Raw genomic sequence first — 15,147 nt, 5'->3', positions numbered from 1 at the left:
CTGCTTAAACTCCCAGGGTGGACAAGTGCAAGCCAAATGTCCGTATCTAGTGATGTTCCTACGTTGCATGCTGTGTTAAGGATTTATATGTATAATTTCATGTCTTGATTGGGTGATTCGAAAAATACAATCAATTGTCTTAAATGATCCTACTTTAAGTGATACAAGGTATTCCTCCTGGTTCTGGAAGCTCTGGAACTCAAGTTTGTATGTTCTTAAATATTGTTTGTTGTATACATTACAAATATATGTTTGTATGTTATTCTTTTCTTTCAGTTTCTTTACTTTGTGATATGGACCTATGGCTCTGGAATAAAGAATTCATAATCTTCATAATTTTAACCGTCAGTTTGACTGAATGAGCTGTCAATTTCCCTTTATGTTTCATGAGAATAACGTAACACTTGGTATTTTAATGTGACGATATAACAAGAATATCTATGGCAAGAGCTCTTTTCAGTCGCTGGATTCTTTTCCTCATCATTGTTTTCTTCTTTTTTTTCCTTTGCATTCCACTGTAATAGTATGAAAAAAGACAATACATATAGGCTACAGCACATTTGTGGTCTGTTCTCCCAATTTATTTATAAAATATCCCATTAATAATTCACTGGAAAGCATGAATCTCTTGTTTTTCTCCTCAAATCCTCACGTCTCTTTCCAGGTTTGTTTTCACAGGTAAATACAATTTATTATCAGTCAAAATGACAAAAATCACTTTGAAATAGTATCACGCAATGCTGAGGTTAATGAACATTTTTGATCAAGGCAACGTATGTTAAATCATTCAGATACAGTATATATTACTACAGTGTGTCCTGTAGAGTGTTGTCGAGAGGCCTGGAGAAGTTTAGGAAGGCTCAAGTACAATGGAGTGGTTTTCAAAATGCCAGTTGTGGTTTATTTTAGAAGCTGCATTTCACAAGGTGTAGTCCACATAGTGCAAAAAAAAGAAAAAATGCTGTGAGCAGCAAAACTGGCACTAAACAATGTCTAGTCCACAAAAATATCAGCATGTCTCGCCTCAGACATGTTCAAGCGTTTGCATAGTATACACAGGATTCAACATTAAATATACAAGTTTCCCGCCAAACACTAGTGGGACAACCATTAATATGAGAAGTACTGTAAAAGTAAATCAGTAAAGTTTATTCACAATCAAGGTCTTAAATTCCCTGAAGTAATTCTAGCAAGATATTGTTTGCAGAAAAATTCAGACAGGTTTGATTAAACTGCAGATAATGAGATTTGAATAGGTTTTGTGGTATGAAATTTCTTTTTTAAGCTTTTTCAGGCATTCAAATGTAAGAAACAATCATTATATCAGTTTAGATCATTTGGATCACATGTAGAGATGTTTAAAGAACAGAAAAGTGACTTGATCCCGATTAAATCTGTCAACACAAATGAGCCTTTAACTCTGGGGAGAATGTTTGTAAGTAATAAGTGGACTAAAAGTAACTTTGGACAAGTTGCAAGCACTTGCATATTGTTGCCCTATTGTTAGTTTCACTGCTTCTATTGTTCTCATTTGTAAGTCGCTTTGGATAAAAGCGTCTGCTAAATGAATAAATGTAAATGTATTATTAAAGTTCATGCAACAAAGTTCATACACACTCTAGAATTAATTCTACAAATCAAAGTTTGATTGGAGTCTGTATGTAGAGCAGTTCCTGATGAAGTTTAATATTTTGAGTTTGAGATTTATAACAAATCCAACCCAGAATGACTGAGGAAAATTAATACAGAGTTGCTGTGCAAAATGCTGTAAAAAATAAAATAAAGCTGACTTGACTTGACTTGACTCTAATGCAGTATGTAGCTTGTGTAACTGGTCTCTGATTCCTCTCTGGTGTTTCCACCGTTCCAGCCTGCAGATAAAGAGGGAGGTCTTCCCAAACAAGTGGGCAACAAAACCGAGTGTGGCCTTCTGGGACTGGTTCTGGACCTGAAGCGAGACTACCAGACCGTTCGCAACCAGATCCCCGAGGAGAAGCTCTACAAGGTGTACACGTTTAACTCATCGAGGAAGTCCATGAGCACCGTCATCAAGCTTCCCGACGGAAACTTCCGGATGTACAGCAAAGGAGCGTCTGAAATCATCCTTAAAAAGTGAGCGCCTTTCATCTATGATGTCTATCCACAATTCGTCATGAAAGCATTTCAGCGTCTCGATAGCGAATGGAAGGTCGTTATGTTGAATTACTGAGCCTGGAATGATTTAGATGTGCAATTTGGTGCAGATTCTGATATTAATATGGCAAAAAAGGGATATGAATTTCTGATGAGATCTGACTAGTTGCATATATATATATATATCAGTCGTCACCCAATATCTGCCAATAATATGTTTTAGTAAGGTTATATTTAAAAGCTTAGTTTTATGATCAAAGCTCTGTAGTTTTAAACATTATAATGCAATGCAATATATGATGATTTAGAGATCAACAAATATGGACCTGATGGATCATATTTGATGCTCTTGATTTTTCAACACATTTTTTATTTTTATTTCTGTATAATCAAGTAAACCAAAGTCGCTTCAGTCCAGTAAGTGTTCATCTGGAAATAGTAGGCCCTGCTAATAATATCAAAGTTATTCTTACATTTACTTTATACTAATCAGTAAAGATTTCACTGAAAATAGACACGTGAAGCACGAGCTGAGGATGGACGATTGTACAATTATACTAAAATTACACTTAAAAATTGCTGGGTTGTTTCAACCCATGGTTGAGTCAAATATGTATAAACTAACCCAACGGTTGGAAAGTGCACATGGACTCAATGATACGTGTGACTCTGGTGTGTTTGGTTCAGGTGTTCTCTTATTCTGAACGATGTTGGAGAAACTCGCGTGTTCAGGCCGAGGGACCGGGACGAGATGGTGAAGAAGATCATCGAGCCCATGGCGTGTGACGGACTCAGGACCATCTGTGTGGCCTATCGGGACTTCTCCGGAGACCCCGAGCCCAACTGGGAGGACGAGAACAACATCTTGACCGACCTGACCGCAATATGTGTCGTTGGAATTGAGGATCCTGTCAGACCTGAGGTCAGAACTTTATTCATATTTGATGATCATATCATGGTTTTTATTTGAAATATTTAGAATTTTATGCATGAGAACACACCTGTAATGTGACCTCCGCATCATCATTTACTGATTTTGCTAAAAATGTGAAAATCTATATATTTTCAAAGTTGTCTAGTTGATGTTTAGTCTTAATACACACTATCTTAACCCTGGAAACCTTTTTTAAAGGTAATTTTTTTTTTTTTTTACTGACTTTTATTGAACCTTTATGAACCCATATTGTATCATATTTGAAACATCAGGTTTTTATACCTCATATAGTATGATATAGTGAGAATATGGAGGAAAAACAGCTCAAATTTATTCAGAGCAGATTCTGATATTAATATGGCAAAAAAGTGAGATGAAATTCTGATAGTTTGTAATGTAAATCAATGAGATCAGACTAGTTGCAAAAAAAAAAAATCATATAAATATCAGTCGTCACCCAAAATCTTCCAATAATAAGTTTTAGTAAGATGATATTTACATGCTTAGTTTTATGATCAGAGCTCTGTAGTTTTAAACATATAATAATGCAATGAAATACAATGATGATTTAGAGATGAACAAATAAACCTTCCTCAAAAGCCTGATGGATCATGATTTTTTTTAAAAAAAGGATTTCTGGATAATCAAGTAAAGATATCGAAGTTATTCGTACATTTACTTTATAAAATTCTGTGAAGATTTCTAAAAGTACTAAAAGTTTTCTACTTGCTAAAAATGTCTCACACTAAAAAATGCTGGTTTGTTTCAACCAATGGTTGAGTCAAACATGGACAAAAACAACCCAACGGTTGGGTTGGTCGATATTTGACCCAATCGTGGGTTGAAAGTTTGAAACAACCCAGCATTTGTTTTTAGAGTGTACACCAATTAGACAACAGACGGGTTTCAGTTTGAGTCCTATTTTAACGATCTGAAACGCAAGTATCAAACACGAAACGCAAGTAACTTTGTGGGCGGATCTCGGCGCTGTTGCTATTATACCGGCGGGATAAATGACTCTTGCGCCCGACGCAAATCTAAAATGTGTTGGTCTGAAGTCGCTTCATTACTCATAGGTGTGGTTTGGGCGTATAACGCACCACTGCCTTTAGACGAGGTTTCTCCTGGTCTGTGGAGGAATTGTTTTCTGAAACTGCAAAATAGCACCAGGGAACGTTTGCGCCGGAACACGCCTCCTCTTTCCGCTGAACCGCCCCCGGGAGCGCAAGTTCATTCCCTAATTTACTGACGTGCGTCTGTGGAGGGAAGAGTCCGCTGTGCGTCGGGTGCAAAATAGGAATGATACGTGCATCGGTGTCTTAAGTTAATTACGCTGGGTGCGAGATAGGACCCGAGGGGTTTTTGTCTTGCAGAAACACTGTCCACTGCATGTGGTTTGAGATTGCAGGATAATATTGGGAATCGGTAGAGATGTTGCATCAGATGTGATATTGTGAAAGAGTGGCCCGGTCCTCAAATGATCTTTCATCTTCACACACGGGGACTGAAGAAGCGTCTATACTGATGCATTATTTCACCTCTTCTTTTCATCCGCTGTTTCTTTGCTCTCGTTCTCCGTCTCTAGAGCCACGCTCAGTAATTGCCAGTTTGTTGAAGGCTTCTTTCAGAAAGCAGAATATCAGCATGAATGAAGGAACATTGATGAAGGTCTGACTGCAGGGTGAATCCTCTGTTGTCCTGCTTTGGATTGAATGGGTTTGTGCAAAAGCACTTTGACGATGGTGACACAGATTTGGCGTTCTGTTACCTGACGGGACACGTGAGCCATTCCTTTCCCTAATAAACAGCCGAAACCTAAGGATCTGTAAACAAATCCATTAGTGTTAAATGTCTAAAGTTACCGCGTCATCTTCCTCTGCCGTGGTGTTTTATTGATGAGGCTCTTCCTCTTCTCCTGATGACTTTAGCGGGCTCGTCTTCACGTTTCTCAGAAATACTTCAACGTCTAGTGAAAGTCAATCAGATATCATCTATCGCTTTAGTGTCTAGACCAACATCTATCTATCTATCTATCTATCTATCTATCTATCTATCTATCTATCTATCTATCTATCTATCTATCTATCTATCTATCTATCTATCTATCTATCTATCTATCTATCTATCTATCTATCTATCTATCTATCTATCTATCTATCTATCTATCTATCTATCTATCTATCTATCTATCTATCTATCTATCTATCTATCTATCTATCTATCTTCAGTTTTAGTTTTTGTTTATTTCCACCTTATAATTTCAGTGCTTCAACTCAATCTTATTTCAGTTTATTGCCAAGGCAACATTTTTAATTTGCGTTCAGTTTAAGTTTTTCAACTAATATTTACATTTCATTTTATTTCAGCCTAATTGCAATTAACAGAATAATAATAATAAAAAAAACGTTTTAGTTAACTATAATTACCCTGATATATACTGTGTGTGTGCAATATATGCAAATTGCGAATTTGACTTCCAAATATTTTAGATTCCCACTGTCTAAATAACTCACATCGCTTGATTCAACATAAATCTGAATGAAGACGACCACAAAATCATACTGGAAAAAAAGCTTCCTAAAACCAGCCTAGAGTTTGCTGGTCTGAGCTGGTCTGAGCTGGTCTGAACTGGTCTGAGCTGGTCTGAGCTGGTCTGAACTGGTCTGAGCTGGTCTGAACTAGTCTGAGCTGGTCTGAACTGGTCTGAGCTGGTCTGAACTAGTCTGAGCTGGTCTGAACTGGTCTGAACTGGTCTGAGCTGGTCTGAACTAGTCTGAGCTGGTCTGAGCTGGTCTGAGCTGGTCTGTTGGCTGGTTTTAGGCACTTACTCCTTCAGATGAATCATTTTGTCTTTTGTTGCCTGAGAAATCCAGCACTGCTTACAGGGTTCCCACGGGTCCTTGAAATCCTGGAAAGTTTGTGAATCTGAAGAAAAAAGGCCCTGGAAAGTTTTGGAAAATAAACACACATAGATACACGTCCTTGAAAGTGCTTGAATTTATTTTGTGCAAGTTTTCTGGAAAAAAAATTACATATTATTCCCTCCAGTCCGCTAATGTGTTATTTCGCCAACACTTCGTGGCCTATGCGCACTAGCTTGCTTGATTTACGTAAGTTACGCGCATTTACACGTTACGGTAAGTGTTTCCCGCGTGAGGTTCTTTGTGTTGTACATTGCCGTGACGTTCACGCTCTACTACGATGGAACCTCAATGTTTGTTGCTGGACACAACAAATGTGTTCCCACATCAGGTCCTTGAATTTGCGAGTATTGGACCTGGAAAGTCCTTGAAAGGTCCTTGAATTTAAAGTTAACCAAGGTGTGTGAACCCTGTGCATGATTAGCGCAGGAGCTCTTTGTATTCCTCCTATTGAGCGCTCACTGGTTTCAGTGGTGCCAGTAGAGGAGTCAGGAGAGCAGACTGAACCCTGTGTTCTCATTCACTGCTGCACTGCGGTTTACCCTTTCCTCTGGACCGAGCTAATGCCCGCCGATCACTCTTGTGCCCGCAGGTGCCCGACGCCATCCTGAAATGCCAGCGTGCTGGAATCACTGTGCGTATGGTGACAGGAGACAACATCAACACGGCACGAGCGATCGCTATCAAATGTGGCATCATCCAGCCCGGAGAAGACTTTCTGTGCATCGACGGGAAAGAGTTCAACAGGAGGATCAGGAATGAGAAGGGAGAGGTACTCATATCAGGACAATACATCAAACATAACCAATCAAGCTCTATGGACAGCGTTTGCGGCGTAATATCTAATACCACAGAAAATAAGACTAACTGGTCCTCTATTAAAAACAAACACACTTAAAGTAATGGTGCAACAATATCAGATTCTCTACACCGAGAGTCAGAGACATTCACATTCTGAGACAAAGATCTGTGTAGTGCAGGATGAGTCATTCATATTTTTCTAGAAGAGAAAGATTCTGTCACATCACATGTGAGTTGTTTGCATATCATTTAGATAAAGCCACTCGCACATGCATACACAACTGCATTACGAAGGAAAACCCGAGTGAGTAGATGAAATCCCACCATATGTATTTGTTGCTGAAGAAATTTACATTTCCACTTTAATTAATCTGAATGAATTATTTAAAAAAATTGGTTTAAATGAATGATTCAGTGACTCACTCATAACGACTTCACTTCATTACTGGATGAATCAGCGCCTTTGAACGAATCTCTTGAGTGAATGATTCAATGACTCACTCATAACGACTTCACTTCATTACTAGATGAATCAGCGCTTTTAAACGAATCTCTTGAGTGAATGATTCAATGACAAATACATTTGTTTACGGTCACGTGTCGCCACCTACTGGTGTAACAATGTAAATGATACAGTCTTTATTTCAAATGGTGATTTACTCTATTTTGATCTCTACCGTAGACATCAGTGTTTATATCTGAACTATAAACTTTTCTCTCAGTACTTTTGTGATAATCTGAATGATTGTAAGACAGAATTAATGATACTGTGTGTTGAAAAGACTGTTTGTGAAGCGGTTTCATTTCTAAACATGACAACGGCTCTCTCTGGATCAGAACTCAGATCTGAATGTTCACTGTGATTGTACATGTCAAAATTTAAATAGACATAGAGCCGAATCACTGTCATTTAGGAATGAGATTGTGTTTGAATCGAGATTGCGATTTTTTTTTTTTTAAACAATTGATCACAATGATGGTGATCATGTGTAAACGGCAACAGTAAGAGATACAGCATAGTCACATTTAAAATCAAAGTCTAATTTCAGCCTCAAAATAAACTTTAAGGATTTTGAAAAGATGATATACTATGGTATGATATAAGATGGTACTGTATTTAGGAAATTCCACTATTTGTGAGCGATATGGCCTGGAAAGTTACTTTCAAAAGTAATGCATTACAATATTGCATTACTCCCCCCAAAAGTAACTAATTGCATTACTTAGTTACTTTTTATGGAAAGTAGCATGTCTTTCATGCATTTGTAAATCAGTGCTTACACACACCTTATAGGAATCACGGTACGTCAGTAAGCTTCAAATTCTGCTTTTAAAGCCTTAGCAACTCTGGCCTCATGGGAAGTGCATTACGATAGACATGCTTTTTGCATTGAAAAACACCAAAGAACGAGTTGAAATGACTGTCGGTGCTAATCAACATCACTGCACAAATGCTGTCGAGAGCGCTTAATGCATATTGAACCCAGAGCAAACAACCGTCTGTGGCCCTGATGCTGTTGCGTTCCAGGACTCGGATAATTTATGGGGCTTTTTTATTATGTTGTGATTACATTAGTCGCATTTGTACTCTCTGCAAGTAATGCACTGCTGTTATTGATGTAGACAGTTATTGAACACATTTGATAGGTGGCCATTCAAACAAACAAGCCACACGTGAATGATGGACGCTGTGTGATTTACTACACAGTCAAATCATTTATACGGTATGTAAATGCAGTGACTTCTCTGATGAATGTTGAACCTCATTACAACAAGAAATGCCATGTTTCATGTTATATACTACTGGTTATTTTGCGTATCCCATGGCACCATGATGGATGCCTGTCTCAGACCTGGGTTTCTATCTCTCACAGGTTGAGCAGGAGCGCATTGATAAAGTCTGGCCTAAACTGCGAGTGCTTGCCAGATCCTCGCCGACGGACAAACACACACTGGTCAAAGGTGAGTGATAGTGCATGAGCAACTGAGCACCAAACAGTCTCATTCAGAGCCGTATAGCAACCCGGTCTCATGAAATGCGTCTCTGTTGCACGCATTGTATTTATCATGCAATTTACATGCGAAAATGAGTTTTTACATGCATACAGTCAAACCAAAATTTATTCAGACATGTTCAACATTTCTCACATTATCACAGTTTATTCGCTATAGTTTAGAAAATGTAATAAAATAGGACAAGAACTCAGAGTTATCAAATCACTTGATACAGTAAAAAAAAAAAAAAAAAACATTTATTCAGACACCAGATATATATTTCTTTACTAGTGTGTGCAGGACATTATAGTTCAAAATAAAGTAAACTGTGACATATTATACCCAAATATTCTTCATACAGTGACTACCAGTAAAATTTATTAAAATTTAGACTCTTTGAGCTGATCATGTTTTGCTGAAGTGTGTTCTCTTTAATTGCTAATGCTCTTTTTACACACAGACTGAACAAAATGAAGCATTGCTTGGTGATTGGTTGAGCTAAACTGGTATTATCTAATTGTGTAGTTAAATTTAACAGCTGACAGATATTCAACATAACTCATGTGTGAGACAGAAGGACGGACAAAACCAGTCAAATACTGTATGATACGCACTGTAAACCCCTTAGTGGTGAGGGGCACGTGCGTATTACCAAGCACGCGAATACTATATATCATATGCACGTAAAAACACATTTTTGCGTATAAATTGCATGATAAATACAATGCATGCTATAGAGACACATTTCATGAGATGAGATCAGGCTGGCCGTACAGACCCTGTTTTTGTGTCTTTACATTTTTTGTGAAGAGGCACATCGAGAAACTTGAAGATCACACAAAAACAACTTATTTCTTATATGTTGCTCTCATAAAATGTCGAGCCACTTTCTAATGAAGCTTATGCAATTATGCTCATGTCATCTTCAACCATTACAAAATGGTTCTGATGAACAGGAACTGACCTTTTTAGATTAATAATCCACTTGAGTTCATGAACATTGGCATTTACAGCCACAGTGTGTTAGTAAAGCGATCTGGACTCAGATCTGTGATGGTTACGTAAGGCTGAACGTCAAGGCTGAAGTTACAGGATAATTAACATACTGTAAGTAAATGTTGTGCTGTAATTACATCACTGGTGGATTTAATTTCTAGGCGTAATCGCTTGATTGTCCCTGATGTTTTCACATCACATTGCTTTAATTCGGGCAGCATATGGCTGTTCATTATAAGTGGTAAATGTAATTTATTCCAGTAAATGAGTAATTTAGCAACGTCTTATGTTGATTATTTTTTAAAGAAATTAATATTTTTATTCGGCAGTAAAAATTGCATGCATTGATGAAGTGCACTAAACACAAGTATGAATATATACATTTTAACTTAAATATATTAATTATATTTTATGTCAAATTAAATAATTATATAATGAGTACATTATATTTAGGTAACACTTTAGTTTAGGGTCCAATTCTCACTATTAACTATAGTTGCTTATTAGCATGCATATTACTAGGATATTGGCTGTTTATTTCTATGGTAACACTTTACAATAAGGTTCATTAGTTAACATTAATATATTAACTAACATGAACTAACGATGAGAGCAATGTCATTTGTTACGGTATTTATTAATCTTTGTTAATGTTAGTTAATAATAATCAAGCTGTTCATTGTTTGTTCATGTTAGTTCACAGTGCATTAACTAATGTTAACTAAACCTTTGATTTTAATAACGTATTAGTACATGTTGAAATTAATATTAACTATGATTAATAAATGCTGAAGACATATTGTTCATTCTTAGTGCATGTTAAGTAATGAACCTTATTGTAAATACCATTAGTTTAGCTTGATATTGCACAATGCACTAGTCACATAAGCAATGCTTTGTCTGATCAAATGTTCAGGTCATGCAGAGATGTTCTGGAGTAATGTGTGTGTGTGTGTGTGTGTGTGTGTGTGTCAGGTATTATCGACAGCACTCTGGTGGAGCAGCGGCAGGTCGTCGCTGTAACCGGCGATGGAACAAACGACGGACCGGCTCTGAAGAAGGCAGACGTCGGGTTTGCCATGGTGAGAACCCATCACACACACACACACACACACACACACACACACACACACACACACACACACACACACACACACACACACACACACACACACACACACACACAAACACACGAGTCTTGTTCTTCACAAGCTGCTCAAACACAGCCTCATTTTCACAATCAGTCCGAGCCCAGAGCGCCCCCTAGTGTGAGCCTTTGCTTTTACTCCTGTTTTCAATTGACTTACATAAGGTATAAAAACAGCCTGTGTCAGCACTGCCACACCATTTCTATTTCCATACGTTTAGAGAGCATATTCCTATCTTCCTGCTCATCAAACTGACACCAGCTGTGGGATTTACCATGGTTTTACTGTCAGCCGTGTCTTAGGAGAGAACAGTCCCTCAGGCCAGTCTTTACACAACACTAACAGTGTGTGTGTGGAGAAACATCTTCTCTCTTTACCTAGACACTGATCATCACACACTGTCCACATCAGGGTTTGATCTCGCTTCACTTTCAGATTCATTGGTGTTCTCTGTTTAGTCCTAGACTCAGTTTCAAAGAACACTTTACGCCAAAAAGGTTCTGTATAAGGAGAATGTCTCAAATTATTGCATTATAGTTTCACGTTTAATGGGTTTTTCCATTTTTTTTTCCTAGTGATAAAGTATGTTTACGAGCTGTTTAATTCATAAAATTGACTTGATATAAACATTTAATTAAAACAAAACCCAATGATGGGAGCCCTAAAAGGTTCACGTGCAAACAAAAAAAGTCCAAAAATATTATTTCTTATTGTTCTCTTTTGACGTTGGGCTAAAACAAAAATGTCCTGGGGCCAGTTGCATTAACTCTCCTGTTTAAATAAGACTGATCTACCGTTTTATGTAACTGGCTTAGAAAAAATAACTTTTAAAGACTAGTCTAAGCAATAAATGGAAATGTTCTTGACAGATTTTGTGAAATGCAATCTTAGTAATGCATATTGTTTATGGTTTGGCATATCCTGGTCATGGTAACATTAACGAATGAATAAATGATTTTTGTCACTTTGGATCAAAAGAGCGATGTGAAACGACAGGGCTTGTGTCTCGGCAGGGAATCGCAGGCACAGATGTGGCCAAAGAGGCGTCCGACATCATCCTGACCGACGACAACTTCTCCAGCATCGTGAAGGCCGTGATGTGGGGACGTAACGTGTACGACAGCATCTCCAAGTTCCTCCAGTTCCAGCTCACCGTGAACGTGGTGGCCGTGATCGTGGCCTTCACCGGAGCCTGTATCACACAGGTCTGTGCCTCATGTGTGTGTGGGACTCGCAGTGAGTGTGCTGTTATTAGCGGACAAGTCAAGTCAGCTTTATTTATACAGCGCTTTTTACAGTACAGAGTGTTTCAAAGCAGCTTTACAGAGATATCAGGAAAATAATGTAATGAGTTTGTTTCTGCTGTACAGCAGATCTAGAAGAAAATAGCATCAGTCCAGCTTAAGTAAGTTCAGTGATGGTTCATTTTTGTTTTAAAAAAGTTATTGATTTAGTTCTGGAGTAAACAGTGATGTCATCGTCCAGCTCAGTTCAGTTCTCATATAATGGTGTCAATGCAGGAGATCAATAATATTGTTGAGTATTAAATGTCCCCAACTAAGCAAGACAAAAGCCAAAGGTGACAAAGGCTGTGTTTGCCATGGCAAATTTCACTATTATTATTGCTCAAACCGGGCTCTGACGAGCCAATTAAACTTCAGCACATACTGTATATTACCCTTCAAAAGTTTGGGTTTGTCAGTACCATAGGTCAGGACGAGTTCTTTCATTTTCTTTTTTTTTTTAAAGAAACATGCATTAAATTGATCACAACCGATTTCCATTTAAAATAAATGTTCATCAAAGAATCCTGAAAATTAAAATCCACAAAAGTATGAACTGTTTTCAACGCTGATATTAATCATAAATGTTTCTTGATCATCAAATCATCATATTAGAGTGATTTCTGAAGGATCATGTGACACTGAAGACTGGAGTAATGATGCTGAACATTCAGCTTTGATCACAGGAATAAATTACACTTTACTATATATTCACATAGAGAACAGCTGTGAATAGGTTTGAATTGTAGTAATATTTCACTGTTTTTACTGTATTTTTGATAAGTTAAATCAGCCTTGGTGAGACTCCCTTATAAATATTCAAAATCTTACTGACCTCAAACTTTTGAACTGATCTTGCACCATTTGTATTACGGACGTGAATAATCCATCAAAGCGTCTTACATGCAACCTCAGAGTAACGCTAGCATAGTAGCAGAGACTTTGACACCACTGCTAACACATATGAGACGCCTTTGACAAGACGATAGATCTGACCTACTATGAAATCTCAAATTAGACTATGGAGAGACATAGGGCACTGGCAAAGAAACCATATTAGATTACTAGGCCAAGGCCAAAGACTTCATCCCTGTGATCTAAAATAGCATTGTTTAATTTCCTAGAGGATCGCTAACCTAATAAATGATGCAGCACTTCTAAGAGAAAGAGGCTAGACTGTGCGAAGATACCCTGATGAGAAATCATGAGGAAGATCTCAGTTTCAGAGTCTTTCACCAGTATTATGATACACTTTGATGACTACTATAGTACGATGATGCATCGTTGAAGAAATCATCTAGCTAGTCACGACTGTTTCCCCAAACCATATTGTCACAAATTGGTCGTTCAACCACGTTGGTTAATGATGTCACGCAGGTGGTGGAGAAATAACTTCTTTTAATGAATCTGTTTGAGATCAAATTAATGCTAGATGTTTTGCTATGAATTAGACATGACATCTATTTTGCTTTATTTCCAGATTCAGTCATAGGCTAGAGCACGTTCACACATGCGCACTCTTCAACAACGACGCTTTAAATCTCTTGACAAACTAAAAGACGTAAATGACATTTGAATGTATTATAAATAACAGATATAGAGTGCACTGAATGTCAGCTTGCTTATTTTGCTCAAGATCAGGACTTATTGAGTCCACATGTCATGCAAACTAGAAACTCTTCTTCTTCTAAGTTGAGATCTGTTGCTCCAAACACACAACTTTGTGATGCTGTTTGCGAATGTTCGTTAGAACGATGGTTTCAAGAAACACTATGCTGATTAGGACAGAACTTGTGAACGTAGTTAGCTAACGATGCTTTCGGGAAACACACCCCGTCTGGAAAATAACATCTAGCTCAGTTCATCATGTCCCACTGCTATAAATGCTGTGTTTTAAGCTGATTGTTTGTTCTTCTTCAGGATTCTCCTCTGAAAGCAGTGCAGATGTTGTGGGTAAACCTGATCATGGACACGTTCGCATCTCTGGCTCTGGCCACCGAACCGCCCACTGAGTCTCTGCTGATGAGGAAACCCTACGGCCGAAACAAACCCCTGATCTCCAGTACCATGACCAAGAACATACTGGGCCACGGTGTGTACCAGCTCACCATCATCTTCACGCTGCTGTTTGCGGGTAAGTTGCGTTATAGCTGAAGTAGAGCTGCACGATTAATCAGTATAAGATCGCGATCTCGATTCAATCACCATCACGATCTCATTCCAAAATGATTCACAGTATCATTAATTCTGTCTTACAATCATTCAGATTATCACAGAAGTACTGAGAGAAAAGTTTATAGGCCAGATATAAACACTGATGTCTACGGATCAAAATAGAGCAAATCACCTATTGAAAGTAATTTGATGCTTCAAATATAGTTACACCAGTAGGTGGCGACAAGTTACAATTAAAAATGTATTTGTCATTGAATCATTCATTCAAGAGATTTGTTCAAAAACGCTAATTCATCCAGTAATGAAACAAGTGAAGTCTTTCTGAGTGAGTCATTGAATCATTCATTCAAGAGATTTGTTCAAAAACACTGATTCATCCAGTAATGAAACAAGTGAAGTCTTTATGAGTGAGTCATTGAATCATTCATTCAAGAGATTCGTTCAAAAACACTGATTCATCCAGTAATGAAACAAGTGAAGTCTTTATGAGTGAGTCATTGAATCATTCACTCAAAACAATTTTTTTTAAAGAATTTATTTAGGTTCATTAAACATTTTAAATACACTACAACCATTAACATTTTGTCAGAACCTCTTGTAATTTACGTGTTATTTTGTTTAGTTGTTTGTGTGAGTGGTGGGAGAATCGTGATCTCTAATTTGAAACAAAAAAATCGTGATTCCCAATTTATCCAGAATTGTGCAGCTCTAATGTGAAGGAAATACATTTATGCTTTCATGCTGGAAAATGCCTAATAAAT

General features: G+C 37.6%; 1 protein-coding gene across 16 annotated transcripts in view; it reads left to right on the top strand.

Annotated features, from left to right (window-relative positions):
- atp2b2 (ATPase plasma membrane Ca2+ transporting 2) overlaps window positions 1-15,147 on the top strand; it is a 193,282-nt gene that overhangs the window by 162,738 nt on the left and 15,397 nt on the right. For all 16 annotated transcript variants that reach the window (XM_081357729.1, XM_081357726.1, XM_081357725.1 and 13 more), the window contains 7 exons: window positions 1,871-2,112; window positions 2,821-3,055; window positions 6,581-6,760; window positions 8,664-8,751; window positions 10,756-10,862; window positions 11,942-12,133; window positions 14,132-14,345. In XM_081357729.1, coding sequence (XP_081213855.1) covers window positions 1,871-2,112; window positions 2,821-3,055; window positions 6,581-6,760; window positions 8,664-8,751; window positions 10,756-10,862; window positions 11,942-12,133; window positions 14,132-14,345 — 1,258 coding nt within the window. The remainder of the gene's footprint in view (window positions 1-1,870; window positions 2,113-2,820; window positions 3,056-6,580; window positions 6,761-8,663; window positions 8,752-10,755; window positions 10,863-11,941; window positions 12,134-14,131; window positions 14,346-15,147) is intronic.

Source organism: Scardinius erythrophthalmus (assembly GCF_964197995.2).
Source record: "Scardinius erythrophthalmus genome assembly, chromosome: 25".
NCBI lineage: Eukaryota > Metazoa > Chordata > Actinopteri > Cypriniformes > Leuciscidae > Scardinius > Scardinius erythrophthalmus.
Note: the sequence above shows the minus strand (reverse complement) of the source record. Positions and strands in the feature narration are given on the sequence as shown.